At 41.6% G+C, this 15,403-nt stretch overlaps 2 protein-coding genes across 7 annotated transcripts; one reads left to right on the top strand and one right to left on the bottom strand.

Annotated features, from left to right (window-relative positions):
• Positions 1-420: 420 nt before the first annotated feature.
• LOC139666340 (E3 ubiquitin-protein ligase TRIM35-like) lies at positions 421-4,360 on the bottom strand. The gene is made up of 7 exons (XM_071545520.1): positions 4,127-4,360; positions 2,318-2,413; positions 1,970-2,206; positions 1,855-1,877; positions 1,657-1,763; positions 1,333-1,547; positions 421-1,200 (listed from the first exon to the last, which is right to left on the bottom strand). The coding sequence occupies exons 1-7, from the start codon at positions 4,358-4,360 to the stop codon at positions 421-423; spliced, it is 1,692 nt and encodes a 563-aa protein (XP_071401621.1).
• Positions 4,361-7,358: 2,998 nt separating this feature from the next.
• Positions 7,359-15,374, top strand: LOC139666342 (protein Niban 1-like). 6 transcript variants are annotated; one of them, XM_071545526.1, is made up of 13 exons: positions 7,359-7,559; positions 8,118-8,245; positions 8,407-8,532; positions 8,631-8,745; positions 8,881-9,726; positions 10,057-10,161; positions 10,370-10,532; positions 10,673-10,851; positions 11,551-11,718; positions 11,848-11,964; positions 12,124-12,222; positions 12,316-12,427; positions 14,818-15,374. In XM_071545526.1, exons 5-13 carry the CDS (start codon positions 9,709-9,711, stop codon positions 15,120-15,122), a joined length of 1,266 nt encoding a protein of 421 aa, XP_071401627.1. In that variant the 5' UTR covers positions 7,359-7,559; positions 8,118-8,245; positions 8,407-8,532; positions 8,631-8,745; positions 8,881-9,708; the 3' UTR covers positions 15,123-15,374. The 6 variants fall into 6 exon arrangements, with proteins under 6 accessions (XP_071401627.1, XP_071401625.1, XP_071401624.1 ...); XM_071545524.1 differs by having other exon boundaries at positions 8,834-9,726; XM_071545523.1 differs by having other exon boundaries at positions 8,631-9,726.
• Positions 15,375-15,403: the final 29 nt, after the last annotated feature.

Raw genomic sequence — 15,403 nt, 5'->3', positions numbered from 1 at the left:
TAATGCTAAAGCTTGTAACAATTTATTTCAATAACAATAATTACAACAGAAGATCACATGGAGAGGTTCAGAATTTTGTACTAACCATCTGAAAAATGGAACATATGAAAGTAAAGCTCAATTTTGAGTATGAAGTAAAACGCACAATTTCTACTAGTGCTTGAGTGCTTTACTTGGGATTTAAAGGATGTAACATCTGTGCTTTTTAAATAATGAGCAACTAACATTAGGCATTTATTTATTTATTTTTTATCGAACCCATCACAAACACATGCTTCCAATCAAATTATATGTATCTGAAAAACATACTTGTAAGTGAAAAATGTTGCCATTTTTTTATTTTATTGTACTGGGTATTTAAAAAACACACCATAGCTGAAGACATATTCTTATTCATTACTAATGCACTGAGTCGAATGATCAAAATGATTTCTGGATCTGGATCATTTGGTCCTTGTCAGATGTATCAATGATGTTTCGGGCTCTGTCCAGTGAGACATGGTAGGTCACATTGAATCTGGTCTTGCTTGTCTGTTTTTTGACAGGAGTTTTACTGTCTGTTTTCTTTTCCTTTCCACTGGGTTTGGTTTTGGTGAGCTGGTCCTTCTTGTTGGATCTCCTCACCTGAGGTTTGCCCTCATTCATGGATGCCTTCTTCTGGGTCTGGGTAACATTTGTTGATGGGTTCTTGTCTTCAGTTAGACATCTGTTCTCTAACATCTTGCTGTTGCTGTCAGTGGATCTAGCGATGCCAATGATCTCTCCCTCAGCAGAAGATCCATTTTCTGTCACTTTATCCTCCCCAGTGATCACTGTGCCCTCTACAGGGATGAGATCTGATCCCACGCTCACATTCACTCTCTGTGCCAACACTGCAAGGCCGCCCCCGCAAATGGATATACTCTCAAAGTATGGGTACACCTTTTCAGCAAAACGATGTGTAAATGTGAAAAGAAGTGCGTCAGTATCAGCGTCCACAAAATCCAGCTGCCCTTCATCCCAGTCCAGCCTCACACGGGCCCTCTTAAGGCGGTGTGAATTGTCGAGGTTGAGGATCTGAGAGGGTGTGGTCAGTGCTCGGTACTCGCCCTCCCGTAGGCTGATACACCACAGCCCCGCCTCTGGACATGCTTCAAACTCTTCCCTTCTGCACACTGACTGACCAGCGATACCAATCGTCCAATTGTTGCTGTCACCAACCTGTTGAAATAAAGAAGAGAGATTAGATGCACTGATGGTTTGATATGTGGATGGGTGGGAGAAATAATGACTATGTATGCATGCATGTGTATGTGTGCCCGTATGTTTGTAAGTATTTGTGCATTTACATGCCTCAATATCCCAACAGTGTATTCCTGACTTGTAGCCCTCTCTCGCCAGGATGCAGGAGTAAGGGTGGAAACGTTCAGGGTTGGCTGGCACAGGAACAGCCACACCTACATGCTGTTCCAGGTCCTGGGACGGTCCAGGAGCAATCTGGACACTGTTTAGCCCAGGAGACACTCTCAGGGATCGGCAAGCTGTCCTGGGGTCGAGGGTCACCGGAGCTGGAGGGTAGGAGGTCAGAGAGACAGAAGTAGAGGAGGGAGGGAATGAGATGCTGAGAAGGACAAGAAGATAATATATTCACACACATACACACTAAAAGAAACTAACTGTAGGGGGCAATGTGCTTCATCTTGTCCCAGACGTTGTACTGGAGGTTGCCCAGGTGTTTGGCCACATCTATCAGAGGTCCACAAATCTCCTCTGACTGCCTTGTCCTGCAGTACATAAACATGGACCCACACGCAAACAGTTACACATTGCCATGCATGTGTAGTGTGCAAAAAATTAGAAAGAGACATCACATACCTGTTACTTGTGCCTTGGTAGTGCTGTAAAAGAGGAGTTTGTTTGGTTACTACTTTAAACTCCAAACTCATTTTCCCATTCTTTGACTCATGATATAACATTTAATTTCTGTTACCTGTAAAAATTCAACCCCGTTCCCCTCTGCATCTAGCTCCTCCTCAATCAACTGGATCTTCTCTTCCAGAGATTCTATCGCCTGGGTCATTCTGTCCATACTTTCTCCCACCTCTCTCTTCTTCTCCTCCTGTTCTTCCCTGAGTGCAACCAGCCTGGCTTCTTCCTCCTCTCTCAGAAACTGATGAAGTTTCTTAAACTCTTCTTTTATCTGCACCTCTGTAAGTTGGGCCTGGGCCTGGGAAGAATGGAAAGAGGGAAGGAAGCCAGAGGCAAAGAGGAAGACACAGATAGTGATAAACCGTTGCTGATTTGAGTTTGATGTTGAGTTTGGGAGGTGCAGCCCTACCTGGTTGTGTTTTGATGCATCTTCAGAGGTCTTTGTGACACTGTCAAAGTGGATCACCTTCTTCTTCAGTCCATCCAGTGATGTTCTGAGCTCCTCCTAGTGGTCAAATGTCAAGTCTTAGCATCTTTTGACCACAGGATAGATGAACACATAACGTTTTTGTGCCCACTCTGTTAACTGAGAAGCTGACAATAGAGTACAGAAAAATATTTTAACCATTGCTTTAACCAATGTCTTGGCAACTCTTACCTATAACGTGCTGGTCCAAATCATTCTTCCCTGCACTTGATGAATATGTTACTATTGAGTTTATGAGCACAACAGATATAACATTGAGAGCACAGGTAAGATTGGATGCATATTCTAGTTATTCAGCTGTGTGGAATATTCTTTATTCTATATTTTAATATTCAGCCTATTAGACCATCATTGAGTGAGATGCATCAAGTGTATTTACGTGTTTGTGCACATGAGGATCAATGAGCAGTGTACCAGTACAGACAGTATCAACTGACATTCTTCATAGAAACTCAATACATCCAGCTCCTCAAACTATTCTTAGTATTTTGGTGTGTGTGTGTGTGTGTGTGTGTGTGTGTGTGTGTGTGTGTGTGTGTGTGTGTGTGTAGGTGTGTGTGTGTGTGTGTGTGTGTATTTCTGTCTGTCTGCGTGACTGTCTGTCTGAGGGTCATGGAGAGAGGGACATTTTGGGGTCAAATGTCATGTCTTGTGAGAACTAGACAGGCATTTGTGAACAGAAATAACACCTTAATGATTCCAAACAAGAGCCATTTTGAAGGAGACTATCTATTTTGCCCCAACCTGGACCTGGAAATACTGACAAAAAAATCAAATAAAAAATCAAATAAAATTATATATATATATATATATATATATATATATATATAAATCATCCAAAAGTCCTATTGTCCCATTAGATTCACAGTGGTTGGGCTTGGTTAATGGTTCTGGGTCCAGGTGCAAAAGGTCTTGGTCCCATCAGGGATTTCATTGCCTTAACTGCAAATTATGTCAGAAGTGGGATTCCAAACTGCACGTCCATGAAAGACTGCTACCTGAACACTGCACCTTTGACCTCTTTTGACTGCTTCCTCCTTTAATGCTGTGCTCTCAGAAAAGGCCATAATTAATGAGATAGAGAAGTATTCATAGGGGGGCTTACTGGGGAATGATTCTCACTTCAGGTGCAAGAGGTCCCAGCTTCAAATCCCAGACAAGCCCTTACGCTTTCCCTTGGAGTTTTGTTTGCTACCATTTGCTTGGCCTGTTTAAAAACAGGGGTTGTGTGAGGAAGGATCATGCACAGCCAACAAAATTGAAGGTAATTAGGGGGATTGTTGTCCCTGGAGAGATTTACCCCAGTATGATTAAAACCTGCACCAGTCCCTGACAAATCAAAAGAGCCTGCCTATACCTTTCCTAAACTCTTTTCAAAACAGTAAGAAACTCATATGTAAAGTCCAGCAGAAATACCTGGAGTGGCTGAGGTGAGGAATTATGTTCTCCACTATACCATTAACATCACCAGCAACATCAGTGGCTGGCAGCTGAGCACAGGTCAACACATCCAAGCACATTCAAGTCCACGTCCGACACATATGCATATCGAGAACACTTGCGCACCTCTCGCCTTCAAACATACTTTTCTTTCTCCTTCACTATATCTGATAGCAATGCTTCTCAAAAGGGACTACAATGATTAAAGTTCTCAACTGTAGTTTTTATAATGTGTTACGTACAAAATGTTTTTTAAGTCTCAATTGCAGTACCCGAATACCTGCTGCCTACCTTGCAGTCAGTTGCAGCCTCTGTTAAGGGGTAAACTCTGTGTCCTGCATGGCTCCCAGTTGCACCACATTGCCTACACAAAGGCTCCAAGTCATCCACACAGAACACAGACAGGCTCTCTTCATGTTCCCCACACAGCTCTGGAGATCCTAGAGACAGCGAAGAGACATCCGCCTCAGCTCCAGGGAGGGAGTCATGGAGAGGAGATAGGCGACCCGTGGAAGGGCTGCACATGGTGGAAGCTTCCGGATATGAAGCCATGAATTTGGTTTGTCACAGAGAGAGAGGGTAGCAGCAGATGGAGCTAACATGAAATGGATGAGGAGAGGGAACATGGGAGGACAAGAAACGGGGAGGAGCAGCATGTCAGTGTGTGTTACTGTTTGGCTCGTGTTTTATGTGCTGTCTACCCAATTGCCATACCCTACCAGTCAAAAGTTTGGACACATCACATTTTTCTTTATTTTTACTATTTTACCACATTTTAGATTAATAGTAAAGACATCAAAACTATGAAATAACACAAATGGAATTATGCAGTGACCAAAAAAGTGTTAAACAAATCAAAACTATCTTATATTTTAGACTCTTTAAAGCAGTCACCCTTTGCCTTGATGGAAAGGCAAAGGCAAATTCATACATAGACATCAACTTCACTATTTATATTTCTCTAAGAAACAAATTTCAAGCATTTAAGCCTTTAGATCAAAATGGCTTTAAGATAATGAAAAACATAATACATTCAATCAGGTGTGTCCAAACCAGTAACTGGTAGTGTACATCTGTCAGAATCCCTGTAGGCTTGTGATTTTACGTGCATGCATGTGTGTGCATGAGTGTGGGGCATGAGTTCTTGCAGTACTCCGTGTACAGCACGAGAGGGTCATTAAAGTCATACAGATCTGCTTACACCAGCTTCTATCTCCAACTTGAAACATAGCCAACCTGCCCAAGTCAGATGTAGCCATACATCATGCTGTAGTGTCCGTTTGACTTGCAAGGCCCTGTGATTTATTGTATATTCTCATATCTCAAGGCCAGCTTCATTCCTGTGACCTCACATGTATTTTTATGACTTCATCCTTTGCACTTCTGTCATTGAGTAGCATGTTTTCCAATGGCCAAGCATATACTACAAAGCCAAGATCTATTTTAGACATGTTTCAGACAACTTTTTGTGATCTGCTTGTGCAAATAATGTTTTAGACATTCACATTATACATTATTCACATTATTTCACATTACAATTTTTGTAATGTGAGCTATTTCATATTTTGTAAAAAATATTGAAGTGTCCTTGAGCAAGTTACTGAATCCCTACCAGCTCCAGTGTTTGGCCCTAACCCTGCACTCTGACCTAGGGAAGGGGCAAGCAGAAAGTGTATTTCTGCTTCAGGTATCAATAAGACATCACATTACCATACCTCAGCTTATCTCTAACTGTTTATTTCCCATCAACATACCTAAAGCGGAACTATTAAAAAGTAGAAATAGATTTATCTCTTCAGATTTATCTGTTCCTAAACACAATTCCTTAAAAATGTCTGCAAGGTGATCAGTTTGGTGTTCTATATTGTTCAGCTGATGTTAAATGGATCTAGTTTAATTTCCCTCTAAGATTCATCATGAGCTTCACAGATCCTCAGCACATGTAGGACAGATCAGTCTTGACAGACGATTCATATTTCGTTGCTCCATATGTTCTAATGCGTTGGTATGGTGACATGCGATGCATTCTCAATCTGCTATGGAATATAAATGCAGACCAACAGTATCTATATTTATATACTGCTACTGCTAGACTGTTAGAGACGTCAGGTGCTACAGAGTGATATACAGTGAGCAGACTCAGATAGTTAACCTTTACGGATATGTAAAAGCTGTAAAGTTGTTGTGCACTTAAGGCCATCAGCTGTGACTCTGTTAGCTGTTAGTGCAATCATTTCCCTAACCTTTTCCTTTACACACACACACACACACACACACACACACACACACACACACACATTTTTAATCTATATTAGGATCTCTCTGCGCCCCCCTCCATCTACATTGTTTACATACATGCTCTACATTCACACATACACAGACAGATTATATATAAGTGTGTGTGTGTGTGTGTGTATTGGCAGACATAGCAGAGTTTTGTAATCACACAAGGTTTGTGATCCTATAACTGATTTGCCCAAACACTTGGGTAACCTCCGACCCACTGTCTGGGACAAGATGAAACACATCGCACCTTCAGGTAGTGTCTTTGTGTGTGTGTGTGTGTGTGTGTATGTGTGTGTGTGTGTGTGTGTGTGTGTGTGTGTGTGTGTGTGTTTGTATTCGTGTGTGTGTGTTTGTATTCGTGTGTGTGCATGAGATTTCTGTAATGTTTTTGTACAATGTGTCATACCACATGAGTGTTCAGTGTCTCTGCTTCCTCTTTCTCTTTCTCCCTCTTTCCCCCTCTCCTCCATTGCTCTCTCCCCCTCTACCATCCCTCCCTTCTGCTCATGTCAGTGCCCTTTCCCACAGCTGAGCACACACACTGCTGGCTGTAGGTGTAGGTGTGTGCAGACTATAATGGTGGCTGTGTGAGCTTGAGAGATGCAGACAATGACGCACTCCTTCACACACTCATTTACTTAGAATCCTCCCTGAATTACATCCAACTTCATCTGTCATCAGAAAGGGTGAAGGTGGAAACAGAGATGCTTGGGTAAGAGGAAGAAGGCAGGAAAGAGAGGGAAGGGAGGGTTAGGAGATGAAAATGTATAAAAGAGACAAAGGGAGTAAAGGGGGATTTGATTAGACAAGAGGATGAAAGGGGGAAGGAGGTGAAACTAAAAGCTGGAAAAATAAACAGATAGAGGACAGAAAGAGTTTCTGTGGCTACAGTGGGACAGCTGTTAACCACTAATCCTCATCTGTAATCTGGACAATGGCTCCATTTCTAATCAAATGACGGGGTGTTTCAAGGGCTAGAGTCATGCTTTTGATATGTATCTGCACAGCTGCTATTCATGATACCATTGTTTATTATTGCTGCAACTAAATAGGCGTATGAGGGTATTACTGTGGTGTTGGCGGCTGTTTTGCCACGGTTGTCTTAAGTATTGACTGTCAACACAGATCAATTTTATTGAGTCTATCACAGTGAAATGAGGCATGAGAAAAGGAGGGAGTGAGCGGAACAAAGAGAAGGGTGAGAATTACAATTAGAAACAGAGTGCTGTAGGGAGTGGAGAAGACATTCAATGCGTGTGCCCAGTTTGACAACAAAAATTAAAAGCCAAGTGGTAGTGTACCAGGTTCTGCTGTGGTAGAGCTTTGGATCAGATAGAAGGAGAGAAGTGAAAGAAAGAGAGACGAGAGGAAAAGAAAAGAAGAATGGGAGGGAGACACACCTGCCACTTAAACTCCAAGCAACACAGGTACATCTCAGGTAAGCCTGTAATATAGAGTTGGTGAAAGACATTAGTTGTGTAGAGCAGGGGGTTCTGGTCATTGGATCTGTATGCCAGTAACATTCTTATCTTTCTCTGTTTTACTGAAAGATGTTAAAAGTTGTTGGTTTTGGAGTGTTAACTTCAATCTTATTGTACTCGGCTTTGCTATTTAATATTTTTTTATGCTACAGAAAAAAACCTTAAAAGGAACACCAGCAATAACCTTGTCCTCACCTTCCCTCTCTCTGTCGCCACTATCCCTATAACCTCACTCTCTCTCTCTATCCATGCTTGACAGCTGACATTCGATAACAGTTATTTACCAAACACCTACAAGTGTGCGCGCACACACACACGCACACACACACACACACACACACACATATTTGCAAACTGCAAATGAATACAATGTTGATATCTGCCATTGTATGAATCTTCACACCAACCTTGTGTGAAACCAAAAGAATTAACTTCCATGGACCGTCACATTACACACTAGTAGTATGACACTGAAATCTGGTCATTCCTCCTGTCTCTCTGATGTGAATGGACAGATCACATAGCTGGCATCATGGAGAATTTGGCCCCTCTCTATCAGCGTCACTACTGCTCAAATCTACTGAAGAACACGAGGAACAAACACATGGAGCCCACTGAACCCCGCCCTCTGATTCAGAGTCCTGTGAGAGAATTACAACAACATGTTTCAATCCTTATTCAGTTTATTTGGAGAAAGGAGCAGTGATGTTACAGAAATACATGACATCAAATCGTGCATTTTGTGTTCATTCATGGTACTAAAACTGCACAGTAGCTTTAACAAAGTTGGACCCTGTACTGCAGGATGCTATTCCACATGGTGGGATTGTGTTGGAAGGGACTCTGCCTCAGTACCTGGATGGGACCTGGAGACATCGCCACCTACAGGTCACCAGCAGTTTGACAGTTGAGAGCCGCGACTCCAAAGAGGTACAATGAGTTACACTGCTTGCTATCTGTGCTATGAACTTCAGGAGGTTCATTTACCGTAGACTGATCAAGTGTGTGCGTGTGTGCATGTGTTCCAGGTATTTAAAGGTGGTTGGGGGTGTAAGAAAGAGCTGGTTCTGTCAGGTTGTCAGATCTGCACCTCCATACCAGAGCATTGTGTCTTAGTGGATAACATGTGCAAACACATCACAGGTATGCTAAGACAGCACAGCTTATATTTGTTGTCAGTAGGGAGTAAGAAAGTATACATTGTTGACATTGTTCTATTTTGTTCAAACAGGCACATTGGTGTGTGTGTGTGTGTGTGTGTGTGTGTGTGTGCCTCAGGTAGATCAGGTGGTAAGATGGTATTTTGGGATTGCCCCACGGCATTCCCTGTGTTCATACAGCACCCTTACAGCGCCCCTGTGTGTCTGGCCACCGCATCGTTCCAGGAGCAGACGCGGTGGACCAACACACTGCGAGCAGCAACGCAGCATCAGAGCTCTGGTATAGTTTATTGTTTATTTAGATCCCCATTAGCTGCTGCAATAGCAGTAGCTACTCTTCCTGGGGTCCAAATAAATTATTGACAATACTTGTGAACTGTGTGAATTGATATAACATACACCTATACAAACACATACAAACATATATATACATATACACACATATACATACATATACACACATATACATACATACTTAAACATACACATAAACTACACTAGTGCAACACACAACTAACAAAACTTTATAATCACAAAAATAAAAAATAGCTCCTTCATCATTAAAGCTCCACAATTAACTAAAGAAAGAAAATAAAGATATGCTGTATTTGCAAGAGAGCTAATTTACAAGAGAGATAATACATTATGAGGAAATAAGATAATGATGATAAGAAAAAGAATAATTTGTGTCAACATAATTATAAATTTGTACCAATTAAATATGGTCCGACATCCTTCCAAAGTTCTGTGTTATTCAGTTGTTACATGCTCTTAAAGTCACTTCCCTCCTGTCCGTTCCCTTGGGCATGGTTTGTTTTTATCTGATACTTGGTTTGACTGCCTGTTAGCACTGTGGAGTGACAATTCTCCACAGTCCAGGGCCTTCTTGGATGCTGTGTCCTCCTTGAAGCGGCTCAGGGGGAGCTGTCAAACAGGAGTCCTTCCAATGGGCAATGAGGAAGAGGTGAGCAATCATCAGACAAGAGGTTTGGTATTTTCTCTAGTTTCGGTTGTCTGCTGTCTTCTTTTCCCAGCCTCTGAACCACCTTGCCTCCCTTATATCTCCCTCCTCTGTCCTTCTTTTCTGCTTCCCTTGACTACCCATCCCTTCACTTGACTGCCAATCATCAGACAAGAGGTGTGGTATTTTCACTCGTTTGTGTTGTATGCTGTCATATAGTCTCTGTTGTCTGCTGTCTTCTTTTCCCATCCCCTGAGCCTTGTTGCCTCTCTTATATCTCCCTCCTCTGTCTGTTTTCCACTGCCCGCTCCTCCGTTTCCCTTGGCTACCCAGGTGTTGGTGAGCATGGTGATGGAGGAAGTGATGTCCTATCTGAGGGAGCAAGTATTTGCCAGGATGGCTGCGCATCACAACAGGAGTGCACAGGCCTGGATCAGAGTGAGGGAAAAATATAAGGATTAATATCATATACTATTATAAAATCTTTGGACTTATAGGCATACACATACTGTACACATGCACTCTTAGAATCCTATGGATGAATGCATCTTACGTCTTTCTCTTCACCTACATACTCTATGTATTGTGTATGTGTGTGCGTGCGTGTGTGTGTGTGTGTGTGTGTGTGTGTGTGTGTGCATGTCAGTTGCTGTCTGAGGTCTACAGGGAGGCATGTCAACAAGTAAAAGCAGCAGTAGCAGTTCTGAAGGAGGAGCTGTCTCTCAGTTGTTCTGACCTGGAAAAACAGATCTCTGCAGGACAGCAACAGGCCAGTCTGCTGCAAGAAAACATTGCTCACACTATCACAGGTGTGTGAGAGAGAGAGGGTGTGTGTGTGTGTGTGTGTGTGTGCGTGCGTGTGCGTGTGTGTTTAGAGGAAGATGGGAGATGAGACTGAGTGAATTTCTTTATCTCGCTCATCTTTCCTGCTGTGCTTCTCCGACCTTAGAGGACATGTGTGGCCTGATGTTACAGTCCCTCCTACATGTTATCATCCCAAGACTCGACTGCACTCTGCAGGAAGTAGCCACGCCCATCTGTGATGGATTTGCCTCTACCCGGCAATACTTCCTGGAAACCTGTGATGACATCATAGACCAGGGATCCAAAGGCAGATCAATGAAAGAGGTACATATGAAAAATGTGGTGCATTATGTGGAAGGTTGTATCATTTAAAGCATAACTACTTACTTTTTTTTTTTTTTCTATACTCTCTCTAGTACTCAGTATATTCACTATAGACTATGCTGTCCATTAGTTTTAAGGATGTTAATGTAGATGTTGCTCTTTTACATTAATAACATATTTTTAGCAATGAAATGTACTAAGCCTAAAAGAACATACTGTTCGTCTGGCACAAAGCAACAACAGCATTTTCCTGAGGCAACACTGTGGGTTTTTATTCTGTTTTTAGACCACTTTATTATTTGATTGACAGCAAAGCAATTTTAAAATTATGCACTGGATTCTGAAATGCTTCCGCAGCCTGTAGGGGCATGAAATATTTAAATAAAAGATTATGTAATCTTTCATTTCAAAATAACAAATTGAAATTTCAAGGTTTGCAGTTATTTAAGGAAATGTATGCTAAAACGCACAAACACAAGGAGGCAGTATCAACCATCTTCTATTGAATCAGAGTGGAAAATATGATGTTCAGCAGCCAACTTCACCATAATGCACCATAATTCCAAGTCTTGGAAGTAGGGTGTAATACAGTTGTAGCCTACATGTAATTGGCTGCTCAGTAACAATGTGGAATAATTCAAGGTTGGTTTAATACTTTCTGGAGGCACTGCACATGAAAGGTTTTCCATCCTACTGAAGGTGCTGAGACCTCTGAGCGGCCTGGGTCCAGATGACAACAGGATGTGGCAGTGCCTGGCCAGGCTGGAGATGAGCTCAGAAGGACGAGCATGGCTCCAGGAGGCATGGGGGGTCCACACTGGAGCCTGGAGACCTTTGGCACTCAAAGCTCAGAATGCTCTCTACAAGGTAATTCTGCAAATATGTTGATGTATCCACTGGATTATGGAAAAAAAAATAAAATGTTTTTTAATCTTTCTCTCTCAATGTATTTACCTTGCATTCTTTCACATCCCTCCCCCCTTCTCTTTCTCTCAGGTGGTTGATATGTGTGCTGTGATGTTTCGGAGGTTGGTCTCACGATATCCATGTTGTTCTCTTGATCGTTCCCAGCTCAGTGCTGTCCTGTGTAGGGTCAGAGACAGAGTGGTAAAGGTGTGTGACTGGATGGATTTGGAAAAACTTCCCTAATTCCTAGTTTGTAAAAACCATGTTATTCCTGATTGTACTTCTAACCAATTACATATTTTTCTGTCTCTGTCCCTGTTTCTGTGTTACTCACTGATACACACACACACACACACCTATACACAGCAACTGGATACAGAACTGTTGGCTGTTCGCTCTCAGTTAATTCTGGAGTCTATCCTGCAGCTAACATTGCCAACATTCACACAGAGTGTGGGTGCACAGGTATGTGTGTGTGCATCTGTATGGGTGTGTGTATCTGTGTGAGATCATAGCCTTGTTTGTCTTTATTTTCATGGTAACTCCTCCTGGTCTTAGGATCTGTCCCGTTACAACGCCATGGTCACCTCAGACCAAGCAGTCTTCATCCACTCTGACATCATCTTTCACTGCATCCTGAGAGACAGCATGGCCTGTCACATCCAATCAGGTACACTGTCTGATGAGTGACTGGCTGGGCATAGACAAGATCAAGTGTTATGTCTTCCGCTCCACCTGAAAAAACTCTACCTTGATCCATTTTTTATCGTCTTTTATCATCTTTCTATTGTCTTTTTACATTTTTTTTATCTTAACTCTGTCTTAATTCTATCTTACTTTTATTCTATTTTACTGTTTCTTTTGGTTTTCATCCTATGATCCCTGTTTATTATTGTTTTATTGCCTTTTAAATTCATAATTTGAGTATTCTGCTTTTATTTTGTCTGTCAAAGCACTTTGTAAACTCTGTTTTTAAAGGTGCTATATAAATAAAGTTATTATTATTAGTCCTCAATAACAAGGGAGCATTAAATACCTTAGTATCAATGTTTCCACCAAGCTGTCAGAGCTTTTCCTCCTGAATTACACACCATTACAAAAAAGCATCGAAGAAGACCTGGAACAACTTGCCCATTTCACTAATTGGAAGGATAGCAGCAATAAAAATGACCATACTACCCAAAATAAACAATCTTTTTTCTATGACCCCAGTCCGACCTACATCACATTGGTTTAACACTTTAGATTCTACCATAACTAAATTCTACTGGAAACATAACAAACCACGAATCAAACTATCCACCCTGCAGAAACCGAGAGATCGTGGAGGCCTAGCCGCCCCAAATTTCCGATTCTACCACCTTGCAAATCATCTTCAGTATATACTCATATGGTTGCAAGAGACTCAACAATCACAACACCCCTGGCTGGATATAGAACAACATGACTGCCAAGAATTATCAATATCAGACCTCCCGTTCCTTACCCAGTCAATTAAAAAACATAACTGTTTCAAAAACCCATTCATAGCAGCGACTCTGACAGCTTGGTGGAAATCCAACCAAATCACTGGACACCCCACATCTTCAAATAAATTTACCCCAATCTGGCACAACCCTGACTTTCAGATCAAAAATAAACCACTATCATTCAATTCATGGAAAAAAGTAGGAATTACACATCTGGAACACTTATTTGAACATGGCTCACTCATACACTACGAAACACTAAAACAGAAATATGATATCGGTGTTAACAGCTTCTTACAATATTCACAACTGAAACACTGTTTAAAAGGAAAAATCAGCACGTCAAACAACATTCTGCAAACACCCCCATTGTTCAATCAACTCAAATTTATAGCCACTCAGAAAAAATAATAATCTCCCATGACCTGTCCAAGATTGGAAAAAAGACCTAGCTGTTACCATCTATATCAACTTCTGGATGCACATCTGCAACAACATCTTCTCAATGTCCCATAACTCCAAAATGCAACTTATTCAATACAAATTCTACACAGAGTTCACCTCACCCAATCTAAACTAAACAAAATGGGACTCACAGACAACAACACCTGTACACACTGCACATTAAACACTAGAGATGATTACCTTCATGCCACCTGGCTCTGCCCACCCATTCAAACATTCTGGACAAACATCACACATACACTATTCTCAACCATAGGTCGCAGCATTCCAGCCTCCCCATCTGTATGTCTGCTAGGAGATCTCTCATCAGTTGAACCGCCACTGAAATATGAAAACCCCATACTGGTCGCTCTTACAATCGCTAAAAAAGACAATCTTCCTAAACTGGAAAGACAGAAATAACGGTGACACCAGTGCCCCCCCCCCCCCCCCCCCCCCCACACACCTATACATACTTGAACTGTGGATTAGAGAGCCCTCAAGCCCTGCCAGCCAGGACCCCCCCCATACTACAATAGCGGACACTTCTAAATATCAATTACAAGCCATTTATGTATTCATTTATTTATTTACTTTTCATTCTTCCCTTGTTATTACCTATTTATTATTAATTCCTCAATATATGTATTATTATTATTATTATTATTACTATTATCATTTATTTATTTATTTTTTCCTCTTCTCTCCCATACACACACAATCATACACATAAACACGCGTAACATAGATCTTCCCTAAAACACTAATTTTAAATCGCAGTAACTGCATGATGTCACTACCATCATAATTAATATGACTATTTCATCTTTGTTTGTTTTGTTTTGTTTTGTTTTATATGTGTACCATGTCAAGTGCTGTATGTCACCCTGTTGTTTATTCATTGTCTGCCCTTGTTTTCCCCGTTTCAATCATTGTTGTATCTGTAAAGTCACTACTGTTTTGTTTTTGCACCAATAAAAAAAAAAAAATGAAAAAATAAATAAATAAATAAAAAGGGAGCTTTTTCAAAGTCACCTTTCACCTGCAAACTTTTCAAGAATGTGGTATCTAAGTTATAATTCCAAAAGTCAGTGTGTGTGTGTGTGTGTGTGTGTGCGTGTGTGTGTGTGTGTGTGTGTTCCCACAGTGATGAGGTACTCCCTCCCCCAGCAGTGTGTGCCTCTCCCTGCCAGTCCCAGTAATCTCTCCAGCTGCAGCTCTGATTTCTCAGAGTTTGTGTGCCAAGATCTTCTGCCTCCTGGTGACTGCCAGCAGAACTTGTGCCAAAGCTCTGAAGGCTCTGCTTCAGGATCTGAGACTCTCACCCCGAGCACATTGTCTGAGCAGGATGCCCCTCTGTGTCTAGCTGTGGTCAAGAATCCTGACACCAAGGAAAACCACGCTCCCACACTGCTTGATGCAGGAGAATACATCCATCTCACTGAGTCGTGACTGAAAGATTATAAAGGCTTATTAGCACAGCACAGCACAGTAGTAGTGTGTGTGGAAATATTGTTTTCAGCCATATGGACCCATATTGAACAAACTGATCCTGGCTCATGATGGCATGCAGTAGGCTGTCTTGCCATGCAGGCTTGGTTTCATACACCTTATTGTAGCTTTTATGTTGTTTATTTGTAGAATACATTTGTTTCACACAGTCTCCATGCTGCTCACTCACGCGCGTCTTGTTTCGGGTAAAATAGACGAAGTTAGTTGCAATAAAGTTTGGA

This window comes from Centroberyx affinis, unplaced genomic scaffold, assembly GCF_046629955.1.
Source record: "Centroberyx affinis isolate AG114_WGS23_722 - 3 ecotype Tasmania unplaced genomic scaffold, CSIRO-AGI_Caff_v1 ptg004946l_1, whole genome shotgun sequence".
In the NCBI taxonomy this organism is placed as follows: Eukaryota; Metazoa; Chordata; class Actinopteri; order Beryciformes; family Berycidae; genus Centroberyx; species Centroberyx affinis.
The sequence above is the reverse complement of the archived record's forward strand: the minus strand, read 5'-3'. Positions and strand labels throughout refer to the sequence as shown.